The sequence below is a fragment of the Capra hircus genome, chromosome 14 (genome assembly GCF_001704415.2).
Source record: "Capra hircus breed San Clemente chromosome 14, ASM170441v1, whole genome shotgun sequence".
Classification (NCBI taxonomy): Eukaryota; Metazoa; Chordata; class Mammalia; order Artiodactyla; family Bovidae; genus Capra; species Capra hircus.
In genome coordinates this window covers 81005121-81024162 of record NC_030821.1, presented here as the reverse complement: position 1 = coordinate 81024162, position 19042 = coordinate 81005121, and the positions used below count along the sequence as shown (strand labels likewise).

General features: G+C 65.3%; 1 protein-coding gene across 5 annotated transcripts; it reads right to left on the bottom strand.

Annotated features, from left to right (window-relative positions):
• Window positions 12703–18783, bottom strand: MAPK15 (mitogen-activated protein kinase 15). Of its 5 annotated transcripts, XM_018058694.1 has the most exons (14): window positions 18284–18783; window positions 17035–17133; window positions 16750–16779; window positions 16555–16645; window positions 15962–16092; window positions 15687–15850; window positions 15355–15494; window positions 14590–14647; window positions 14122–14259; window positions 13916–14021; window positions 13652–13811; window positions 13443–13561; window positions 13229–13357; window positions 12703–13127 (listed from the first exon to the last, which is right to left on the bottom strand). In XM_018058694.1, the coding sequence occupies exons 1-14, from the start codon at window positions 18461–18463 to the stop codon at window positions 12951–12953; spliced, it is 1722 nt and encodes a 573-aa protein (XP_017914183.1). In that variant the 5' UTR covers window positions 18464–18783; the 3' UTR covers window positions 12703–12950. The 5 variants fall into 5 exon arrangements, with proteins under 5 accessions (XP_017914183.1, XP_017914181.1, XP_017914182.1 ...); XM_018058692.1 differs by having other exon boundaries at window positions 13443–13811; window positions 16555–16664; window positions 16750–16829; XM_018058693.1 differs by having other exon boundaries at window positions 13443–13811.

Here is a 19042-nt window from a genome sequence, read left to right as displayed (position 1 = left end):
CAAAGCTCGCCTGTCCACGGCGCTCTGACCAGGCCCACCTCGGGCTAGCCCAGGCTGACTTGGGCCTGTCGCCACTCGGGACACGATGCAGAGTGTTCACCGGTTCGGTCCACCCTGACGATGGCCAGAGCTCCACTGTGAGGCCTGGTGTGACCGGACTGGTCTGAAGGCCGAGTCTGGCTCAGTTGGCACCTGCCCTCTGGCTCAGCACCGTCTTGGAGAGTGGGGCCTCGGTGAGGCCACAGAGCCCTCTCCCTGCCCCTCCTGGGACCCCACCCCTTTCTGGGGGGCCAGGTCGGGTGAGCAGGGGCCCCAGTGTTTGCAAAGTGTGTCTGTGTGTGTGTTTATGGTGGAGGCGGGCAAAGTCCCGGGCACGGAACTGAGAAGGAGCCCTGGGATGGACAGACAGCAGGCACGCGTGGCCGTGGGCTCCAGCAAGCTGAGTCGGCCGGGTGGATGCCCAGTGTTGGGGTGCCTGAGCCAGGGCCTCTGCCACCACCGTCCGTCCCGATCGCCCACATCACTTGGCCGCTGCGTGTCGGGAGAACACAACGGAGGGTGGGTGAGGCTGTCTCAGGCAGCTGGGTGGCGGCTGCTGGCCTGGCAGCAGGAGTGCACGTCAGACCAGGACCTCAGCCCTATGCGCCCTGTGGGAAAGGCTGGAGGTTTCCCTAAATCTGCTCTGAGTTCTTCCCGGGCCCCCCAGCCTCCCAACTGTGACATGGGCCCCCGGCCAGCTGGACCAGAGGCTGATGGGGGACATATCTGGACCTAGGCACTCACCCCCTCCCTGTGGGGGCCCAGGGAAGGGTGAGGCGAATGGAGACCTAGAGAACAGGTGGGCATCTGGGGACCCCTGGGCCCTATGAGGACACCCTGCCAGCTGCAGGGGGGACGGGAACACCCTTCCAGCCCCCAAGGCTGTCACGTGGCCCGGGCCTGCAGGGTGGGCTGTGCTGAGTGTGGGGTGGACAAGCCCCTCCCGGGAGACGCCTGGCACTGGTCCGCTCACGGCGCGTCCATCAGCCTGCCCCGGCCTGCCTGCCCACCCCACCCAACATTCTCTGATGGAAAGTTCCCAGGGCAACAGCAGCACAAACCCCGTGGAAAAAACAGGCTTGGGCAGGAGCAGGCCAGGGGGCACAGGCAGGGCCTGACTGCACCCCTGGGCTCCCCAAAGCCTGGGTCCCCTCCTTTGCAGACCTGACCTCTGGCACCTCCTCCCCAGGGAAGCTGTTCCTGGGAGATCACGGCCCAGCTCGGCATGGACATGGGAAAGTCCTGGCATGTCTGCTAGACACAGCACCCACCCCTTAGTAGAGGCCAGTGCTGGGGAGAAGGACGAGTAGGTGAATGAAGGAATGCGGTGCCCACCAGGCCACCCACTGCAATGCAGGTTAGAAAACTGTGAACCCGCAGACCACCCACCGCAATGCATGTTAGAAAACTGTGAACCCGCAGACCACCCTCAGCAATGCAGGTTAGAAAACTGTGAACCCGCAGGACCCTGGGCCCCTCTGCTGGGCGTTGCCCCGTGCAGGGTTTCCAGGCCGGAGGCAGGGCTCCTGCCCCCGTCCGGGTGTGGCCAAGGTGTGTGGTTTCTGGAAGCAAGACCCACCAGTGTTGGGTGTGGGGAGCCATGGGGGGCGGGGTCCAGGCCCTGAGGGTGGGGGACCGGAGGCGGAGGGCGGGCCCGTGAGGTAGTGGGAAGATGCCGCCCAGGGTCCAGGGTCTGCGGCAGGAGGGCCCTCTGCGGGGGTGGGGGCGGGGAGAATACAGGAGCGGCTCGCCGATCCCACAGGAGGGGGGCTCCCCGAAGCATGTGCCCTGCCCTCCCCTGTTTACACCGACCCCCAGGGCAGGCTTGGCACCATCTCCAGCAGCAGCCCCCCTCACCCCACACAGCCCGGGTGGGTAGTGACAGCCCCCCCGCCTCCTCCACTGTGCAGGTGACTGAGGGGGGCACGGTGCAGCTGTAGGGCTGCAGCCCCTTCCCTGGCCCCCCACCCCGCATGGCTGAGGCCTGCTTCCCATTTCCCAGGCTGGGACTGCTGCTGGCTCCCCTGGGCCGGAGGGCAAATGGGGCAGGTACACTTGGGGCCGTGGGGCTGTGGGAGCTGCTGGCAGTGACCCCCGAGGGGCCCTCAGGCGAGATCCGGGCCCTGGCCTCCCACGCAGGGGCAGGGAGAGGGTGGGGTGAGCCTCAGGGCTCCGCCCTATCGCGGGCCCCTAGCCTCACCACAGCAGAGCTGCCCTCGGCACTCCTACAGGCCTGTCCCTGTGAAACCCCTGCTTAAGCCTGGGCCACCTGGGGAGGTGAGCCCGGCTTCCTCCAGGGGCCTCCCGGGCCTGGTGGAGGCACCAGGCCTTGGAGGGGACAAAGGCGATTGGGTCTGTGGGGTGGGCCCTGGTGTGAGGGCAGTGGCTCGGGTAGGGTAGAGGTCACCCACATCCCCGCTGCCTAGAGCTGGAACAAAATGCATTCCCACCCCCGACATCCCCGGGCCCCTGGATGCTGCCTGCAGCTGGCTGGACAGCGGGGAGAGCCGCACGCCTCACAGGCACCTCCGACACCCGAGCCACCCAGCTGGGGGAGCAGGAGGTTCAGGTCTGTGGGCCCGGCGGGGGGGAGCACTGTGGGACCCCCAGGCCTCCTGAGACTTGCACTGTGCCCCGGCCCACAGCAATGGCCTGCAGACCTGGGTGGCAGGTGGGGAGTAGGCTCTGCAGGTGGAGGTGAGGCTGCAGGAGCTTCTGAGGAGGCTGGGCGAGGCCCTGGGGGCGTGGGTGGGGGGACCGCCCTCTCAGTCCCCAGGTCGGGGCTCAACCCGGTGGGCCTCAGAGTCTCAGGGAGGCCCTCGGTGCACTCCCGGTGCTGCTGGCCAGGCGAGAGGCTCCCGGCTGAGCCATGGGTAACCGACTGGGGCTTGAGGGCTCTGCGGTGCCTGCCAGGGTGGGTCCAGGGTGGGCGGGGTGAGGGACACAGGACTTGGTGGGCGTGGGCGAAGGCACTGTGGCCAGGGCAGATGGCCTGGCGAGGGCCCTGCAGGCGGGCTAGGGGTGGGGGTGGGTGCCCAGGTGCCTGAGGGAAGGCAGGGTGTGTGCCCAAGCCTGCATGTCAGGGTGGTCCTGCCTCTGTTCCAGGCAGAGGTGGCGCCTCTGGGGCTGCCGGTCAGAGGCTCAGGAGCAGGACCCCACGCCCAAGGCCACACGAGGCAGCTCTGGCCGGTGGAGCTGGCAGCCAGTGAGGAGGGCTGTGACCTGCGGTCCGTGGGGCCCAAGCTTTGCAGGGGCCTCAGGGGCTGGGAGGATGGGGGCTGGCCACGGCATCCTATGGGAGGAGAGGGCGACCCCAGGGAAGCTGGACAACTTGGGGGCTCCTGCCAGGCTGGGGCGCTGTCTGCCAGGGAGGAGGGCCGTCCAGACAGGAAAGCTGGCAGCAAGTTGACCGCAGAGGTTTCTGTGGCCGTGTCTAGATGGGGCTCCCACCTGCCGCACAACCCCAAGTCCCTGTGACAAGCCTTCCCTGCTCTCCCAGTGGGGTCCTAGCCAGAGGCACAGGCGGGCCATCCCTGGGTGCGTCTGGCCAGCCAAGGACAGTGCCTCTGGGGACAGCACTGTCCAACCTCTGAACCATGTTGGGGGGGGCGGGGACAGAGAGGCCACAGCAATCTGGGCACAGCGTCCCTCCTCTGTCCAGCAGAGCTCCTGATGCAGACCACAGTGTTGCTATTTATGACTTCTGTGTACACAGTTATTAGAGAGAAAAAACACATGTGGAACAAAACATAACGACAAGATATCTGGGCTTCCCAGGGAGGGGCTAGTGGTAAAAACAAAACAAAACAAAACAAAACACCTGTCAATGCAGGAGATATAAGAGGCAAGAGATGTGGGTTCAATCCCTGAGTCGGGAAGATCCCCTGGAGGAGGACATGGCTACCCACTCCAGTATTCTTGCCTGCAGAATCCCATGGACAAAGGAGCCTGGTGGGCTGGAGGCCACGGGGTCGCAAACAGATGAACATGACCAAGTGACTTAGCAGTAGCATGAGGACATCTAGCTCTCAAGTGTAGCTTGGGTGTCTCTCCTAGGCTAACGCAACCTCACAGCCCGGCCTGGGCGTCCGGAGTGGGTTCCCCGCCCTGGCTCTGCCTTCCTTCAACACCACCCCCTCCCTCGACCCACCGATACTGAAGAGGGGAGAAACTAGGGCTTGCCCAAGGTAGCTTCAAGGTTTTCCTCCTGCCCTGAAATCCCAGAGCCCTTTCTTCACTTGCTCTACCTGGCTGAGTTCTCAGACTACGAACCGTCTCTGTTTGCACCGGCAGCCAGGACCCAGCTTCACTGGCCTGCGGCTTAAACAAGAGAACCTACTGACTCCCAGCTCTGGAGGCCGGGACCGGAGCAGAGTCTCAGGGCTGTGAGTGCAAGTCCGCTCCACTCCAGGGTCCTCTCCATTCCCAGGGTGTCTTCTCCTATGTGTTCACATCACCTCTGGGTGTGTGTGCATGCGTGTGTGTGTATGTACATGTGTGTCTGTGTGTCCTAATCTGTGCTCCTACAGGGACCCTAAGGGCCCATCCGACTCCAGCACGCCTCACCTAACTAACCTCATCTGTAATGTCGGTAATTCCCAATATGGGGGATTCAGGGTTAGGACTTCAATATATGAATTTAGGGGGACACAATGCGACCCATAGTAGGCATGACCCCTGCTGGCCTTTCCTTCCCTGTGCTGAGCACCGGGCACAGTGCTGCCACCTGGCCCAGCCTGTGTCATGCCCCCCTTGCTGATGAGGGGCCAGCATCCAGCACAGGATGGGGGCAGGTACCAGGGGGACAGGACAGTGGGGCGTCTCAGAGGCTGGCAGGTCACGTGACTGCTCTGACGACAAGGCTCCCCATAGGAGCCGCACACTTTGGGGAGGTGCCAGAGGGGACCCGAGGCCAGGACTGTGGCCCTCATGGCGACCTTCCAGTGGACTGGGGTCAGAGCAGCGTGGTGACACTCGGATGTCTTCAGACCCCTCCGTGATCTATGCCCTCTGACCTGCAGCTGCTCTGGGAAGGGGTGGGGGCTGTGGGGCTAGGCACACCTCTTGAGAGGCTCCGGGTGCCAGGGACGGGATTGGGCCCGGGGCCACCTCCTTGGCCTCCTGACACCCCCACCCCACCTCAGTTCCCCGAGACCCCTCCCTGCTGTGTCGGCAAGCCTAGGTCTGGGGGCTACAGGGCTGAAACCCTGGACCACAGCTCCATGGAAGGCACTGGCTCTGAGGGGCCCTGATCAGAGGCAGCCCGAGGGCTTCAGGAGCAGGACAGGGACCCGGGCCAGGAGGGTCCCAGGAAGATGTGAACTGGAGGCCCCTAGGGGGAGAAGAGCCAGAGGGACAAGGACCGGTGGTTGAGGCTGGGCGGGGTGAACACATGCAGCTTCCCCCCACCCTCTGCCCCTGGGGCACAGGGAGAGACCCAAGCCTGGCAGCCTCACCCTCCTGCCCACAGCGAGGAGCTGGCGCACTTGTGGGCTTCCTGGCCTGGCAGCAAGGTGGCCTGCGATGGCGGGGCCCCAGGAAAGTCCGGCCACAGGCCAGCTTGGGCTCACTTCCCAGCGGACATCGTGGACAGGGTCCTGGAGTCCAGTGAGCAGGCCCGGAGCTGAAGGCAGCTGGCCTGACACTTCCTAGGGGACGGGGCCCAGCTGGAGCTCACTGGGGAAGCCAGGTCAGGCCTCCTCAGCGGCCAGCGGAAGGATGACTGGGACCAGGACACAGGCGGCCAAAGGTCAGCGCTGGGTCCCGGAAGCCTGGGTGAGCAAGTGTGAGTGAGGGCCTGGGCCGGCAGTGAGGGCAGAGCCCCGGGAGCCGCCCTGCACCCTCCACCCTGGAAGCCTGGCCCCCACCCTGCCAGTGTCCCGAAGTGCCTCCGTGGTCTGTGCTGGAGGCAGCTGGGTGGCCCTGGTCAAGAGCGGCTAGGGCAGGAGAGAGACGCAGGACAGAGTAGGACAGGTCAGAGGTCTTGGCTCCACCCCATCCATCGGGGACCTCTGGGCAGCAAAGGGGAGAACCAGCCGTAAGCTCCATGACTGGCTCCTGTCCTGGGAGTTGTGCCCGCCAGACTCTGGGCCTCCATCCTTTGCACCTCCCAGAGCCCCTGCCCCAGGGGTGTGTGCTGGGACAGGGGGCACCTGCTCCGAGCCCAGGCTGGGGACTGGACCCACGGCGCAAGGCCTGTCGGTTCCGGACAGACTGGAAACCCACTGGCCACACAGACCTCATCCCTTCCTTGGTCGAGGGGAAGCCACTCAGTCACGGAGGCGGCCCGGGTTCTCCGCAGCGGCGCAGGAGGCGGGCCCCAGGGCGGGGCACAGGACCTGGCGCGCAGGAGGACGCGGACGGGAGGGCGCTGGCCGCATGGCCCGCCGCGGGCAACGAAGTCACGTTTGTGAAGCGAAACCGCCCGCACGGCCGGCGGGGCCGCATTTCCCTTGCAAATGCCATTCAAAGGCCGTCCGGGCGGCGCACCCTGCTCGCCGCTGCCGCTGCGTTCCTCCGCCGTGACTCCAGGGGAGGGGTCGAAAGGGGCTGCGCGGCAGCCGCCCCCTCCCCACCGAGGACGCCCTCAGGCCGCGGCGGGCTGGAGCGCCCGTGGGGGCGTCGGCCAGCCCCGCGCGGGACTCCAGGCCCGTATCACGCCCAAGGGAGCCCCCGCCCGAGGGAAGCCCCCGTGTCCCTCGCCGCCCCCAGACCAGGGCGGGGCAGCCGGGGGCGGGGCCTGCGCGGGTTTAAAGCGGGAGGCGCCCGGCGCGGGCACCCCGGCGAGCTGAACGACTGCGAGCAAGCTGAACGCTGCGGCGCCGTCCGGGCAGGTGGGGCCGCACTCACACGCCTAGGGGGGCTCTCGCCCCGGCCTGCAGGGGCTGGGGTGGGGGCGCGATGAGCCTGGAGGTGGCCGGGAGGTCAGGATCCGGGAGAGCAGAGCGCTGAGGCCTGGCTCCCTCCCAACTAGCCCTGGTGGGCGGGGTCCCGCCCGGGGTCCCGCCCGTCGGCCCCCCGCTCCTCGTCCCTGCGCTCTCGGGGCGCAGGTGGGAAAGCTGAGGTTCCCCGCATGGGTGTGGGGACTTGGCCCGCCGGGCAGGGGTCTCGCCTGCCCCGCGGTTTCCGGGCCGGACGGGTGCGCGCCTGGGTGGGGCCCTGCAGGTCCGGTTCCTCCTGCCCGGCCCCTGCCTTGCAGGGCTGGGGGCGTTTGCCGCTGGAGCCAGTCCGTGGGCCCTGCTTTGCGGTCGGGTTGACAAACTGACAGGGTGGACGGGCTTCTGGCCCGGTGCTGGGTGAGGGAAGCCAGCACTTACCCTTGGAGGGAGCTCCCTGCCATTGGGAAGAGTGGGCACAGGGATCCCTGCGTGGGGCCAGCCCCAGGCCCTCGGCGGGCGGGGGTGGGTGTGTTGTGCCGCCGCCTCCCTGCCAGGCTTCCTTCTGGCCGCTGATCTCTGCTCCCTGCACCCAGTGCAGGTGGGCGGGCTCTGCTGCTCCTGCGGGCCAAAGACCAAGGTCACTGCCTCCTGTGCCAGCCCAGGGCACCTGGCCATTTGGTTCTCTTATCAGGTTCTGGAGAAGGAAAAGGCAGCCCACTCCAGTATTCTTGTCTGGAGAATCCCATGGTCAGAGGAGCCTGGTGGGCTACAATCCATGGGGTCGCAAAAGAGTCAGACATGACTGAGCAACTAAACCTTCCCAGGTTCAGGAGGACAGCCAGCGAGCCCGTCTGCGACCCCAGCCCAGACTGGTGTGCTGCCCTGGGGGGTGGACACCACCCTCAGCGACGTGTCCCCACCCTCCTCAGGAATTGTCCTCCCACTTCTTGTCCCCTGGGGCCCCTGAAGGGGTCCTTCTCAGATTCCCGCTCCAGTGCTGGGACTCTCTTGGCCCCTCCCCCAGCTGCAAGGCCACCCAGGCCTTCTGCCACCACTTCTCTGGTGACCACCGCCCCAGGACAGCTGAGACTGGTCTGCCCGAGGCCCTGGACACCCCTCACACACCCAGATCTGTCTCTCTTGAGCTCCAGACCCCTCGTCCAGCTGCTTCCCCAAGGTCCCCACTTCAGACTCCAGGCCCCCACTCCCAGGCCACTCCTCACGTCCTGCCTGATCAGGGACCCGGGGGCTCGAACCAGCCCCAAGGTCACTGATGGCCAAGCAGGCCTTGGCCCAGCTGCAGTTACCCAGCTGCCTGACTGACCCTGTGCCCAGCAGGTCGCAGCGCCCTCCCTCCCAGAGCCGCCCCTGTGCTCTGACGTCCCCTTGCTCCTCTGGGCCTCCTTTCCGGGTGCTGGCGCTCCCCTGACAGCACCGCCTGCAGGGCCCACCCGGCTGCCCCCTGACCCTGTGGCCCAGAAACCCTCCCCTGTTTGCCGGTGGTGAGGTGCCCCCTTCCCTCCCACCCTGGTCCCTGCTGGATGGCAGCTGACAGGCACGGCTCTGGCTGCCTGTAGCCCTGTTTCCCGGGCCCCTCTGGCTAGCGCACTGTCTGAAGCCAGCCCTGGTGCAAGACACACGGTACAGGGGAAGCGGGCCGGACCCCGGTCGAGTGGGCAGCAGGGCTCCCGGCAGTATGACAGGCTCAGGGATCGGCCTCAGAGGGCTCCTGGGGTGGGAGGCGAGGAGGCCGGGGGCAGGGGGACAGGCTGGCCACGGTGCTGGAAAGAGATGAGGGCACCTGGTCATACCATGTACTTGAACCCTGCTGCCCAGGCGCCATACTCCTCGTCCTGGGGAGCCGTGTAGGAGGTGGAGGACCAATCCCGGCCCCTGCTGCCACTGTGGGTTGGGCCAGGGTATGGGGCACGCGGTCTCCTCTCGCTGACCCACTCCTGCTCCCCTTGCCCACCCTCACCCTTGTCCCTGAGTCTCCCTCTCTGGCCACGGCCTTTGCTGCCAGATGGGCTGGGAGGAGCTCCCTGCAGCACTGGGGCCCAGCACTGCCTTACAGCCCCTCCTCCCGTGGCGAGGTCCTCTCCCCTGCTGGGGGGTCACCCTTCTTGCACATCGCTGGGTTCCTGGACCTGCGTGGCACCCCGCCTGTGAGCTGGGGCGGCTCAGAGCCTTCAGAGCCCCCTACCACAGAGCCCCCTCAGCCGGCCCTGCCTGTGGAGACCCGGGCCTCTCCCAGTCACTCGAAGCCTTTAATAACCTTTCCCAAAGCCTGCATCTTAACCACCCTTCTCTCCCTGCACTGGATACCTTTGTCCTGTCTCTCGAAGGCCTGATACTGCGCCCTGAGCACCCGCCCTCCATGGCCTGCTCACCGTGGGAGAGCTGGACCGCGGCGCTGCTTCTTGGACACTATCCAGTGGCAGCGGCCGAGGGAGCAAGGATCCAGGTCAGGCTTCCGTGTCTGCCTGGGCCCGGCACGAACTCAGACTCAGGGCAGCAGACCAGCTGCTGCGCCACTGGGGGCTGGGCCCAGCATCTAGGCAGGGAAGGAGGGGACAAGATTTTGCCCTGGGGTGGGCCCAGCTTTTGGGGCACGAGGGGCTGAGCAGAGCTTAGGTTGCAAAGCTCTGGCAAGGCCAGGGCGGGGGGAGCTGCTCCTAGGCAGTGGCTCTGGGGTACCACAGAGTTGAGACTCCTTGTGAGTCCACTGGGGCACAGTGTTCAGGAGGGTGCTGGGCAGGCTGGGCTCCGGCTGTGGTCAGGGTGAATGGGGACGTGTCACCGGGGGCCCCACGCCCGGTGACCCAGAGGTTGGGTAGGTCGAATCTGAAATGCATCTGTCGGGTGTGGTGGCTGGAGCTGAGGTCACCTGAGCGAGCTCACCTGCGGAGTGGGCCAGGGTGTGAGGGGCTCTGGGCAGCTGGTCAGGAGGTGAGGATGGTGTAACCGGGCTCAGGCTGAGGGTGTGGTTCTTTGGAACGTAGGTGTGGACTGGCCCCCGGGCGCTGGGCGGCTTCGAACCACAGATTACTCTCCCACAGTCAGGGTGCCAGGTCTGGGATTCACGCTCGTCAGCGTTTGCTGTTTCTGGGGCCTGAAGCTGCGTGGCCCATCTGCCTTCCTCACACGGCATCCTCCCCACATCTGTTCTCCTGTGAGGACACTGTTGTGTTTCGGGATAAGGCCCCCTGCACCCGGTGTAACTGCCCCTAACCTATAACACCATCCACATCTGCAAAAGATTCTGTTTCCAAATAAGGTCACAGTCGCGGGTGCTGGGGGTTAGGTCTTGGTTAAGGTTCTTGGACGTGCTTGCTGGGGAGAGGTAACCGGCCAGGGGTAGAGGAGGAGATATGTGGTTGTGGTTGGGCAGAAGGGTCGGCACCGGTCACTGCTGCTCTGGGGGCTGGGCCCACAGCTGTCAGACTGAAGGGGATGGCTGTGGGGGTGCAGGGCACCAAGCAGCGGACCAGGGACCAGCAGGGCCGGGAGACCTGAGCCTGGCCCCACCCATGGCACCAGCACCCCAGCGTGAGCTCTGGGTCCTCCTGGGCTGCCGAGGCAAGGCATGGGCACAGACCGGCCGTGGGCCAGGGGACGCTGGCAGGCTGAGGCGGGAGACCCAGGCAGGTCAGAGGACAGGGATCTGGCTGGGAAGCCCAGTGGGGCGCCAGGAGGGAGCAGAGCCCGAGCAGCAGCAGGGTCGATGTGGGGAGGCTCTGGAGGGGTCGGCCGGGTGGCGGGTGGGGCGGCCCCTGGAGGAGGCAGGAAAGTCTGGAGGCCGAGGAGGAAGGGAGGCCAAGTCACTGCCCTGGGACCCCGGGGGATGGGGTGAGGGTGCGGCCAGAGGCTGGCCTGTAGGACAAGGGGAGCCCCGGCACCCCCAGGCTACGCTGGGGTCCTAGTGTGCCCGTAGCCCCGCCTGGGACCCCAGGCAAGAGGAAGGGCTGAAACTGGAGGCTGCCCTTCCTCCCTCAGGAGGGCTGGTGGCATCGGAGGTGGTCCAGGTGTGCGGGGACCTACCACCTGCCTGGGCCATCGCAGGGCCCCTAACGGAGGCTTTCCACCCTGCAGGGAGCAGAAGTGGGTCCTCGCTGAGTTCTGCACGATGAACGGCCACGCCTCTCCTCCTCTCGACCTCCTAGTCCACTGGCGGCACCAGGCTGACTGCTGTATCCAAGACCGTGAAGGCCGCGCTGGGAGCTGGCCCCCGTCTGCACCCCAGGCCAGGAGCATCGCTGGGGTGTGGGTGGAGGCCTCGGGCCAGGCCCAAGGTCTCTATGCTGCCATGAAGCAGGGTCTCCTGCCCTCTGGGCTTGGGCTGGCTCTGCTGGAGGCCCAGGCAGCCACAGGGGGGCCTGGTGGACCCCACGCAGGGCCAGCTGCTCCCTGTGTCTGAGGCCTGCAGCAGGGCCTGGTGGGCCTGGAGCTCAAGGAGAAGCTGCTGGCTGCCGAGGCGTGCGGCCACTGGGTACCCTGATCCCTATGGGGGCGAGAAGCTGTCCCTCTTTCAGGCCATCGGAAGGAGGTTGGTAGACAGGGCCTGGGTGGAACTGGTATCCGCACACCCCTGGGTTGCAAGCCCCAGCAGATACTTCCTAGCCTCGTCTCAAAGTTCCCATCAACCTGGGGCTGCCCTTGGCCAGGGTGCCAAGCAGCCATTTGTCCAGTTGTCTGGGTCTCCCAGACCCTCCAGTCTTCCAGCACCACCTCTGCACTCAGGGCTGGACTTCTTGGGTGCCCTGCCCCTTTCTGGGCAGTGGCATTCATTCCTCAGCCCTATGGGTCCTCCGTATTCATTGCTTGCTATACCTCAGGCTCTAAAAATACAAAAAGCTGCCCCTTCAGGCAGCCCCATCTCGTGACTGGCTCACCTCCAAGCCAGAACCACGGTCCCTCCCTGGCCTTCCCCAAGCCCTGTTCTGCCTTCTGAGTCTCTCCTGTAGCTGCCAGGTCTAGGTCACGCCCTGCCCAGCTCTCCTTGATCCATACCTCGCCCTCCCCTGCAGCAGCTGATGTCTTCCACAGTAGGGCGGAACCGCCTGCTCCTGGCTGAAAAGCCCTTGGGCCAGGAACACCTCCAACCAGGCACGGGAAAGTGGACTCCCTGTGTGCTGACCACTGCGCAGGGTGGGTGCAATGTGAAGTATGCGTGGAACCAGAAGGTACCTCAGTGCTGGCTGGGACGCTCCCACTCCTCAGTCCCGCACCCCCAGTCTGGGCTCACACTGGGCACTTTGCCTGGTGATACCAGAGGAGGAAGCCTTGAACCCCACAAGACATTCACAGCTGCTCTCTCCTTCCCCAGCCAAGATCTGGAGACAAACCGAGCGCCTGTCACCGTGTTGGTGGGGCGTGGCTGACTGCAGTCAGGGGCACTGTCCCATGTTCTCCCCTTTCCTGCTGTGGCTCAGGGCCACCAGTGTGGTCACACGGTGGCTTGCAGCCCGGCAACACATGCACTGAACAGGACCCTCCCCGGCAGGACCACCGTGGGGACCCCCTCACTCCTGCAGCACCCCCAGCTGGGACCTGAGGTGCTCAGGCACCAGGCAGGCCCTGGATGCTGTGGACAGAGGTGACCCCAGGGCAACCCCCAGGCAGCCTTAAGCTAGAGAGAAAGCACTGGACGCTGAGCAGACAGGAACCCAGATGACAGCATATGGCATGCTGGAGGCGTCTCAAGGGCTCTGTCCTCCAGAAGGGAAAAGGTTTGGTGCAGCCTCACTGGCAGACCCTGGCTGAGGATGACAGATGGCCAGGCAGGTGGGAGACAGAACTTTATTGGAGGAAGTGATGGAGGTTGGGGTGTGAACCTGGGCGAGTTCCCCAGAGAGACCGGGAGAAGCTCTGGGGCTCAAAAGTGGCCAGGAGAGGCTGCTTTGGGGAAAAGGTAGGTGGAGAGCACCGGGGGCTTGGGCCCCGGAGCCTGTCAGAGGAGGGGCAACCTAGGGACTGGGGGAGAGGCGCGGGGCTGGGCACCGGGGAGGTCCGCTTGAAGACCCGCAGGGCAGCTCAGGCGCGAGGTCCTGGGAGGAGGGGCAGGCAGCCCAGCGCCGAGAGGCAGACGGTCCCGTAGGCTTGGGAGTAGCCCCCCAGCGCGGCCCGCGCGGCCCCCTGGGTCCCCTGCGCGGCCGAGGCCCCGAACATCCTCCGACCGGGCCGGGCAGCTCCAGGAGGTCTAGGAGGAACCTGCACACAGACGAGGATCGAGGACCGTGGAGGGAGCGCCCGGTGCGGGGAGGAGGGGAAGGAGGGGGCGGCGGGGCGGGGAGCGGGGCGCGCGGGCTCACCCGTGGCGCGCCGGGCGCGTTCGCACCGCGGCCTGGGTTCCGGTCACTCCGGATCAGGGCCCGGACGGCCACCTGGGCGGCGGCCTGCGAGATCAAGGAGGGCGAGGCCTCCCTCACGCTGGGCTTCACCTGGGGAGGAGCGAGTGGCAGCGTCACAGGCGCCCTCGTAAAGGAGCAGCGGGAGCGGTCCTGCCGCGCCCACACCACGACCTACCCACGAGGATGACGTCGCCCCGCCGGGCCTCGCCCCTCTCCCAGAACCTCCTGGGGGCGGAGGCTGGTGCAGGGGGGCTGAGTTCTGCTTGGGAGGGTCCTCGGCTCCGCCGGGGGCGTCTGTGGGGTCGGGAGACCAAACCCCGGGGATCAGGAGTCCGGCGTTGCTGGCGGTTGGTGGCCCCACACATCGGCCGCCAGACCACGCACCGTGCACGGGGCCGTGGCCGGGGTTATTCCGAGGCCGGCGTCCGGGGTTCAACGCGGGCGAGCCCGAGGGCAGCTGGGCCTCCGGCTCGGGGGTCGGGGAGCCGTCCCCCAGACCCGTCTCCTTCGGGAAGCGGCCGTGGCCCCTGCGCTCCAAGATCATCTGCGAGAGCAGAGGGGCGCTCAGAGGGCGGTGGGAGTGGGGGCGGGGTCGCTGCGCAGCGGAGGCCTCTGGGGCCGAATGATGCGGGCGGCGTCTCGGAGCACCTGATGGAGGAGGCGGCGATACTCGGCGGCTGAGAGCTGGGTTCCTTCCTGCACCGGGAGCCGCACGTCCCCGCCCAGTGTCCACTCACGGGCCGGGCAGTGGAACCTGCGGGGAGCCAGCCAGGCGGGTGCTGGGGTGGTGGGGCCGGGCTGCCTCGGGAGAGCCCCTCGGAGCTTTACAGCCCAGCGCCACCCCCAGCCACTACCTCTGCACGTAGGGGTGTTGCAGGGCCTGGGCTGCGCTGAGCCGCTTGTGCGGGGCAAACACCAGGAGTCTCGAGAGGAGGTCCAGGGCGTCTGGAGGGGTGTCGGGGGGCAGGAGGGCATCTAGTGTCTGCCTGGGCCTGCGGGAGGCCAACTCGTCAGGGCCTCCAGGGTCTGGCCCCCGTCCACATCTATGCCCCTTGCTAGGGTTTCAACTTCCACCCATCCCCTGGTTTCCTGCCCCCCTGGATCACCCTCGGGCACCGGGGAAAGTCGTCAGACCCCTGATCTCTGAGGCCGTTCTCCCAGCGCCAGTGGGGCCCACCCTGGTCTCCTCATTTCAGGCTGACCAACAGTTTCCCGGTTCCGGATCATGGTCAGGAGGGCAGGGCCCACGGAGCTGACACTCGCTGGCCCTGAAGGCTGCAGGGAGCACACTCGCTGGGGCCCCCTGAAGCCCCCGCACTCACCGGGACCCCAGGTGCTGCAGAACTGAGATGTTGCAACCAGAGCTGAGCGCCAGGAGGTCTGGGAGCAAGGGCAGAAAGCAGCGTGCTCAGGAGTCAGGAAGGTGGTCAGCCACTGCTTCTGGCCTGCGGAGCAACCTCCTCTGCAGGGCCTCAGCTCTCTGGTGGGCTCAAACCCCGAAAACCAGGTCGCACACCACCACTAGTACACTCACACGTGCAACTGTCCTTACACGCCTGCCTCCTCCACACGCCGTGTGCTCTCGCGTGCACACATGTACCCCCCACCTCCATGGGGAGCGCCTTGCCCTCTCCGCCAGAGCATACTGGGGAGAGAACAGGGCTCCCCACGCTGCCCTCACACCGCCACCCCCCAGGGAGGAAGGACCACTGCGGGCTGCCCCTCCAGTCGCCTCCACCCATCGCTTCTCTAGCACCCTGTCCGGCCCCTGGCAGCACAGTGTGGAGCTGCCTGTCGCCCCTCCACAGAGCTCGTGCTATTGTCCTGCCCTGGGTGGACCCTTGATGGGCACTGCCTGACCCTCGTGGGCCCCATGTCCCTGGCAGAAACCCCCAGCAGCCCTCCCCTGGGCCCACCCTGCACAGCTTGCCCCCTCCAGGCTTGCCAAGGCCTCTGGACCCTGCTTATCCCACCTCCCTGCCATTCCCAGCCCCATCCCCTCCCCGCTGTCCTCCCATGCAGTCCTTGTCCATGAGGTGCCATCCCCCCACAGCTGTGTGCCAGCAGCTGCCTGCCCACATGCTCACCCTCCTTGGATGGTGGCAGGATGGCCTCCAGGATGAGCTCCAGCTGGTGGAGGGTGGACGTGCCAGGGAACAAGGGCCGCCCCCGCAGCATCTCCCCCAGAATGCAGCCCAGACTCCACATGTCCACCCCGGGGGTGTACCTGGAGCAGGGGGGGTGTGGAGCTGGAGGGGGGACCCTAGAGGCCGAGGCGCAGGTGGGAGGAGGGACTACGAGTGGGTTTTGGGACTCATGGGGCAAGAAGGCCGAGGGCCTTGGCTGAGCAAGGGGGCACAGGGGCCCTGACCTTGCAGGGGGAGGTGGGGCAGGATGAGGGCAGGTCGCTCAGTGTTACCAGCTGGAAGACAGCAACATCTCTGGAGCCCGGTACCATCTCGTGGCCACATACTCCGTCAGGGCATGGCCCTCGGGCACCTCAGGGAGGCCGCTGAGGGGGCGAGCCAGGCCAAAGTCACAGAGCTTCACCAAACAGCTGGCGTTCAGGAGAACATTGGATGGCTGGGGGTGAAAAGGCAGGCTGTGGGCTGACCAGGCTCGGGCTCGAGGACCTGGTGCACTGCTGCGGCACTGGCTGGGCAGTGGAGCTCAGCAGACAGGTGTGGGTGGTACCTTCTGGTCCCGGTGGATGACCCGCCCTGAGTGAATGAACTTGGTGGCCCGCAGCAGCTGGTAGAAGATGTAGCGCTTGTGGATGTCCTTCAGCAGCGTGCCTTTGCAGATGACGGCATTCAGGTCGGTGTCTGGGGAGGCCTGCGGGTCAGGCTGGCGGGCCTTGGGAGGGTGGGGCCAGGAGAGCCCACTCTGCACCCCTGCGGGGACTCCTCAGCCCCCAGGGACCTGGGCCTCACCAGCACATGCTGGGCACGAGCGCTGCCCGGGAGCCCCTGCCCACCTCTCAAGCCTGCCCACCGTCTTTGTCAGCACAGCAAACAAAGTTTGTGGAATTGTTTTTATACTTTATTTCATGATGCCTTTGTTTTATCAAATGAGCAGGAAAAGAGGACACGTAGCTGCAAAACCTCGCAGAGGCAGGGGTCAAGGTATTCACCACCAGGCCTTGGGGGCTGACACTCTCCAGCTCCAAGGGACTCTGCTCAGGCTGAGCACACTGGCCACTGCAGGAAACACTGGGGTGTGGGTGGGCGGGGGCGGTCCTGGGCCTGGACAAACGGGGACTGGTGTCTGAGGGAGGCCTCACTCACCCATAGACTCAAACACCAGGTAAATGTCCCTGTTGTTCTCTGCCGGGATCACATCCAGGAGGCAGACGATGTTGGGATGGTCCCCAAATTCCTGGGGAAAGAGCAGGGGGCTGTGCCCTGGGGGTCAGGGCCCAGGCTTCCCCTTCTTTGGAGAAACAGTACCTGGAGCAGCAGGTAGATGGCCTGGCCACTCACCTGGAGAAGCATGATTTCCCGGAACGTCCGCTGGAAGGAGACAGAAACACGAGTGTGGGTGTGGAGCAAGAAGGAAGCCCCTGTCCGGAGAGGATGCAAAGGGACAGACACTCAGTGCCCGCACACCTGCTGGACCCTGGGTTTGCAGGGGGCGGTGCTCTGAAAAATGCAGAAACCTGCTGTGATTGGGTTACCAGTTGCACCTTTCCGACACAAGACAGTGGGGGGCCACCCCCCAGCCCTGCCTCATCCTTTCCCACACCGCTCGCTTCCCCACTCACTTACCTGGGCATCTGTCTTATCCTTGAAGGCATCAAAGATTTTCTTGATGGCCACGACCTCGCCAGTCCTCCGATCCACTGCCTTCCACACAATGCCATAGGCCTGAGGAGGACGGTGGTCAGCCTGCAGCGCACAGAGCCCCGCCAGACTGCCTCCTGCAGACACGAGCCTCCTCCTTCCCACTCTGCTTCCAGAAAGGGGAACCCCCAAAGCTGCAGGCCTCCAGAGGAGGCTGATGGAAAGCAATAGGGGTTAGAGGCAAGAGAGGGGGCTCTGGGGAGGAACGGGAGGGAGCTCCTGGGTGAGTCCCTTCTCTGACAGACTTTCACCTTTGCAAGCATCCTGATCCCACTCTCGTGTACCCCATCAAGCCTGTCCACAGATCCTGTTGGCTCCAACTTCAGAATTCATCAGAATCTGAAGACCTCCTCTCCCCTCTGCCCCTCCATCCTGCTCCGAGCCTCTCCCACCTCCAGCCCTATCACTGCCCTGACCTCTTCAATTCTCTCCCCCACTCACTCCCACACGGCATCCTCAGCCGAGCAGGCAGCCTGGCCTTGTAAAGTGGTACCAAAGGCTGCTCCTCTCCCCGTGACACTCACAGCAGGAGCTGAAGTCCTCGCAGTTCCCCAGACCGTCCCCCTAGTCTCCCGTCCAGTTACATCAGCTCTGCTCCTTCCCACCAGCTCAGCATGTCCTTGCCCCAGGGCTTTTGCACGACTGCTCGCACTACCTGCAACTCTCTCTGCTCCGTGTCTCACACTTGCACACACCCTGTGATCCAACGTGACACATGTACTCTCACACAGTCCCACCTGCCCTCCCACGCCCACAGTCACAAACGCACGCGGGCTCTCATGGGGCTCTGGCCAGCACTCCATGCCCACCTTACTCACTGGCTCAGGCCCTTCTTGGGCAGGCATCTGCCCGCCCTCGGTGCCTGTGTCACACTGTGGGCACCGGGAGAGGCAGCCGGGAGCCTGAGGCGGTGGTGGGGACAGCGGGGGCCGGGGGCCTCCAGGATCAGACCTGAGACCTTGGGGGGCCCAGCTCTCAGCTGCCTCCCAGAGCCACGGGACAAGTTCCCTGCGAGTAGGGCGCCCTGTTGTCGGAAACGGGGCACACCTGCAGCTCATGGAGGAGGCAGGACGCCAGCGCAGGAGTCCCTGCAGCGTGGACGGCCACAGTCCCCTGACTGGCCCTACCCACGTCCTGCAGGTCCCGCGGACCCCCGGGCGCCTCTCGAGCTCACCCCCTTTCCGAGCCGCCGCTTGAGCAGGTATCGCTGGGCGACGTGACGGTCCACCTCGGCGGTGCACATGTCGGCAAGCGGGAACCAGGAGGCCTCCAGACAACCGCCGGGCTCCAACTGTTGAACCCGGTTGCCTTGGGAACCGACGGAGCGCCGTCTGCTGTCCAAACCCCGCCCCATCCGGGGCCGCCGGGGAGCCCCTCCCCGCAGCCCTGCCTCAGGGCCCGCCCGGCCGAACCGGAGGAGGTGCCCCTCTCCGCCACCTCGCCGCACCTGCGCCCAGAGAGCCTTCTGCCCACCCCGGGCCTTTGCACGTGCGGTGCCCACGGCCGGGCCTCCCTCTCTGCCTTTTTCCGGGCTTGCTAAGGCGGTAAAGTGTCACTCGTAGCCCTCCTCTCCGGAGGTATTTGGGGGGCAGGGGTCGTGGCATTCCCAACGTGTAAAATGCTACAGCGACTTTGGGAACATATTTGGTCGTTTCTTAAAATGTTTAACTTAAATTTAGCGTGACTCGGGCATCTTCCGGTGGTAGTCACCCAAGAGAAATAAAAACATGTGTCGAGTTACACACCCACGTACATAGCTTTATTTGTAACAGCCCCAAACTGTAAACAACTCGAATGTTGCTTCCAGCATTTGAAACAGGAATAGATAAACAAAAAGTGGTATAACCACACAGTGGAATATTACGCAGAAAAACAAAAAAGGACAACTATTGATACACACGACGTGGATGAAGCTCAAAATCATTATGTTAAT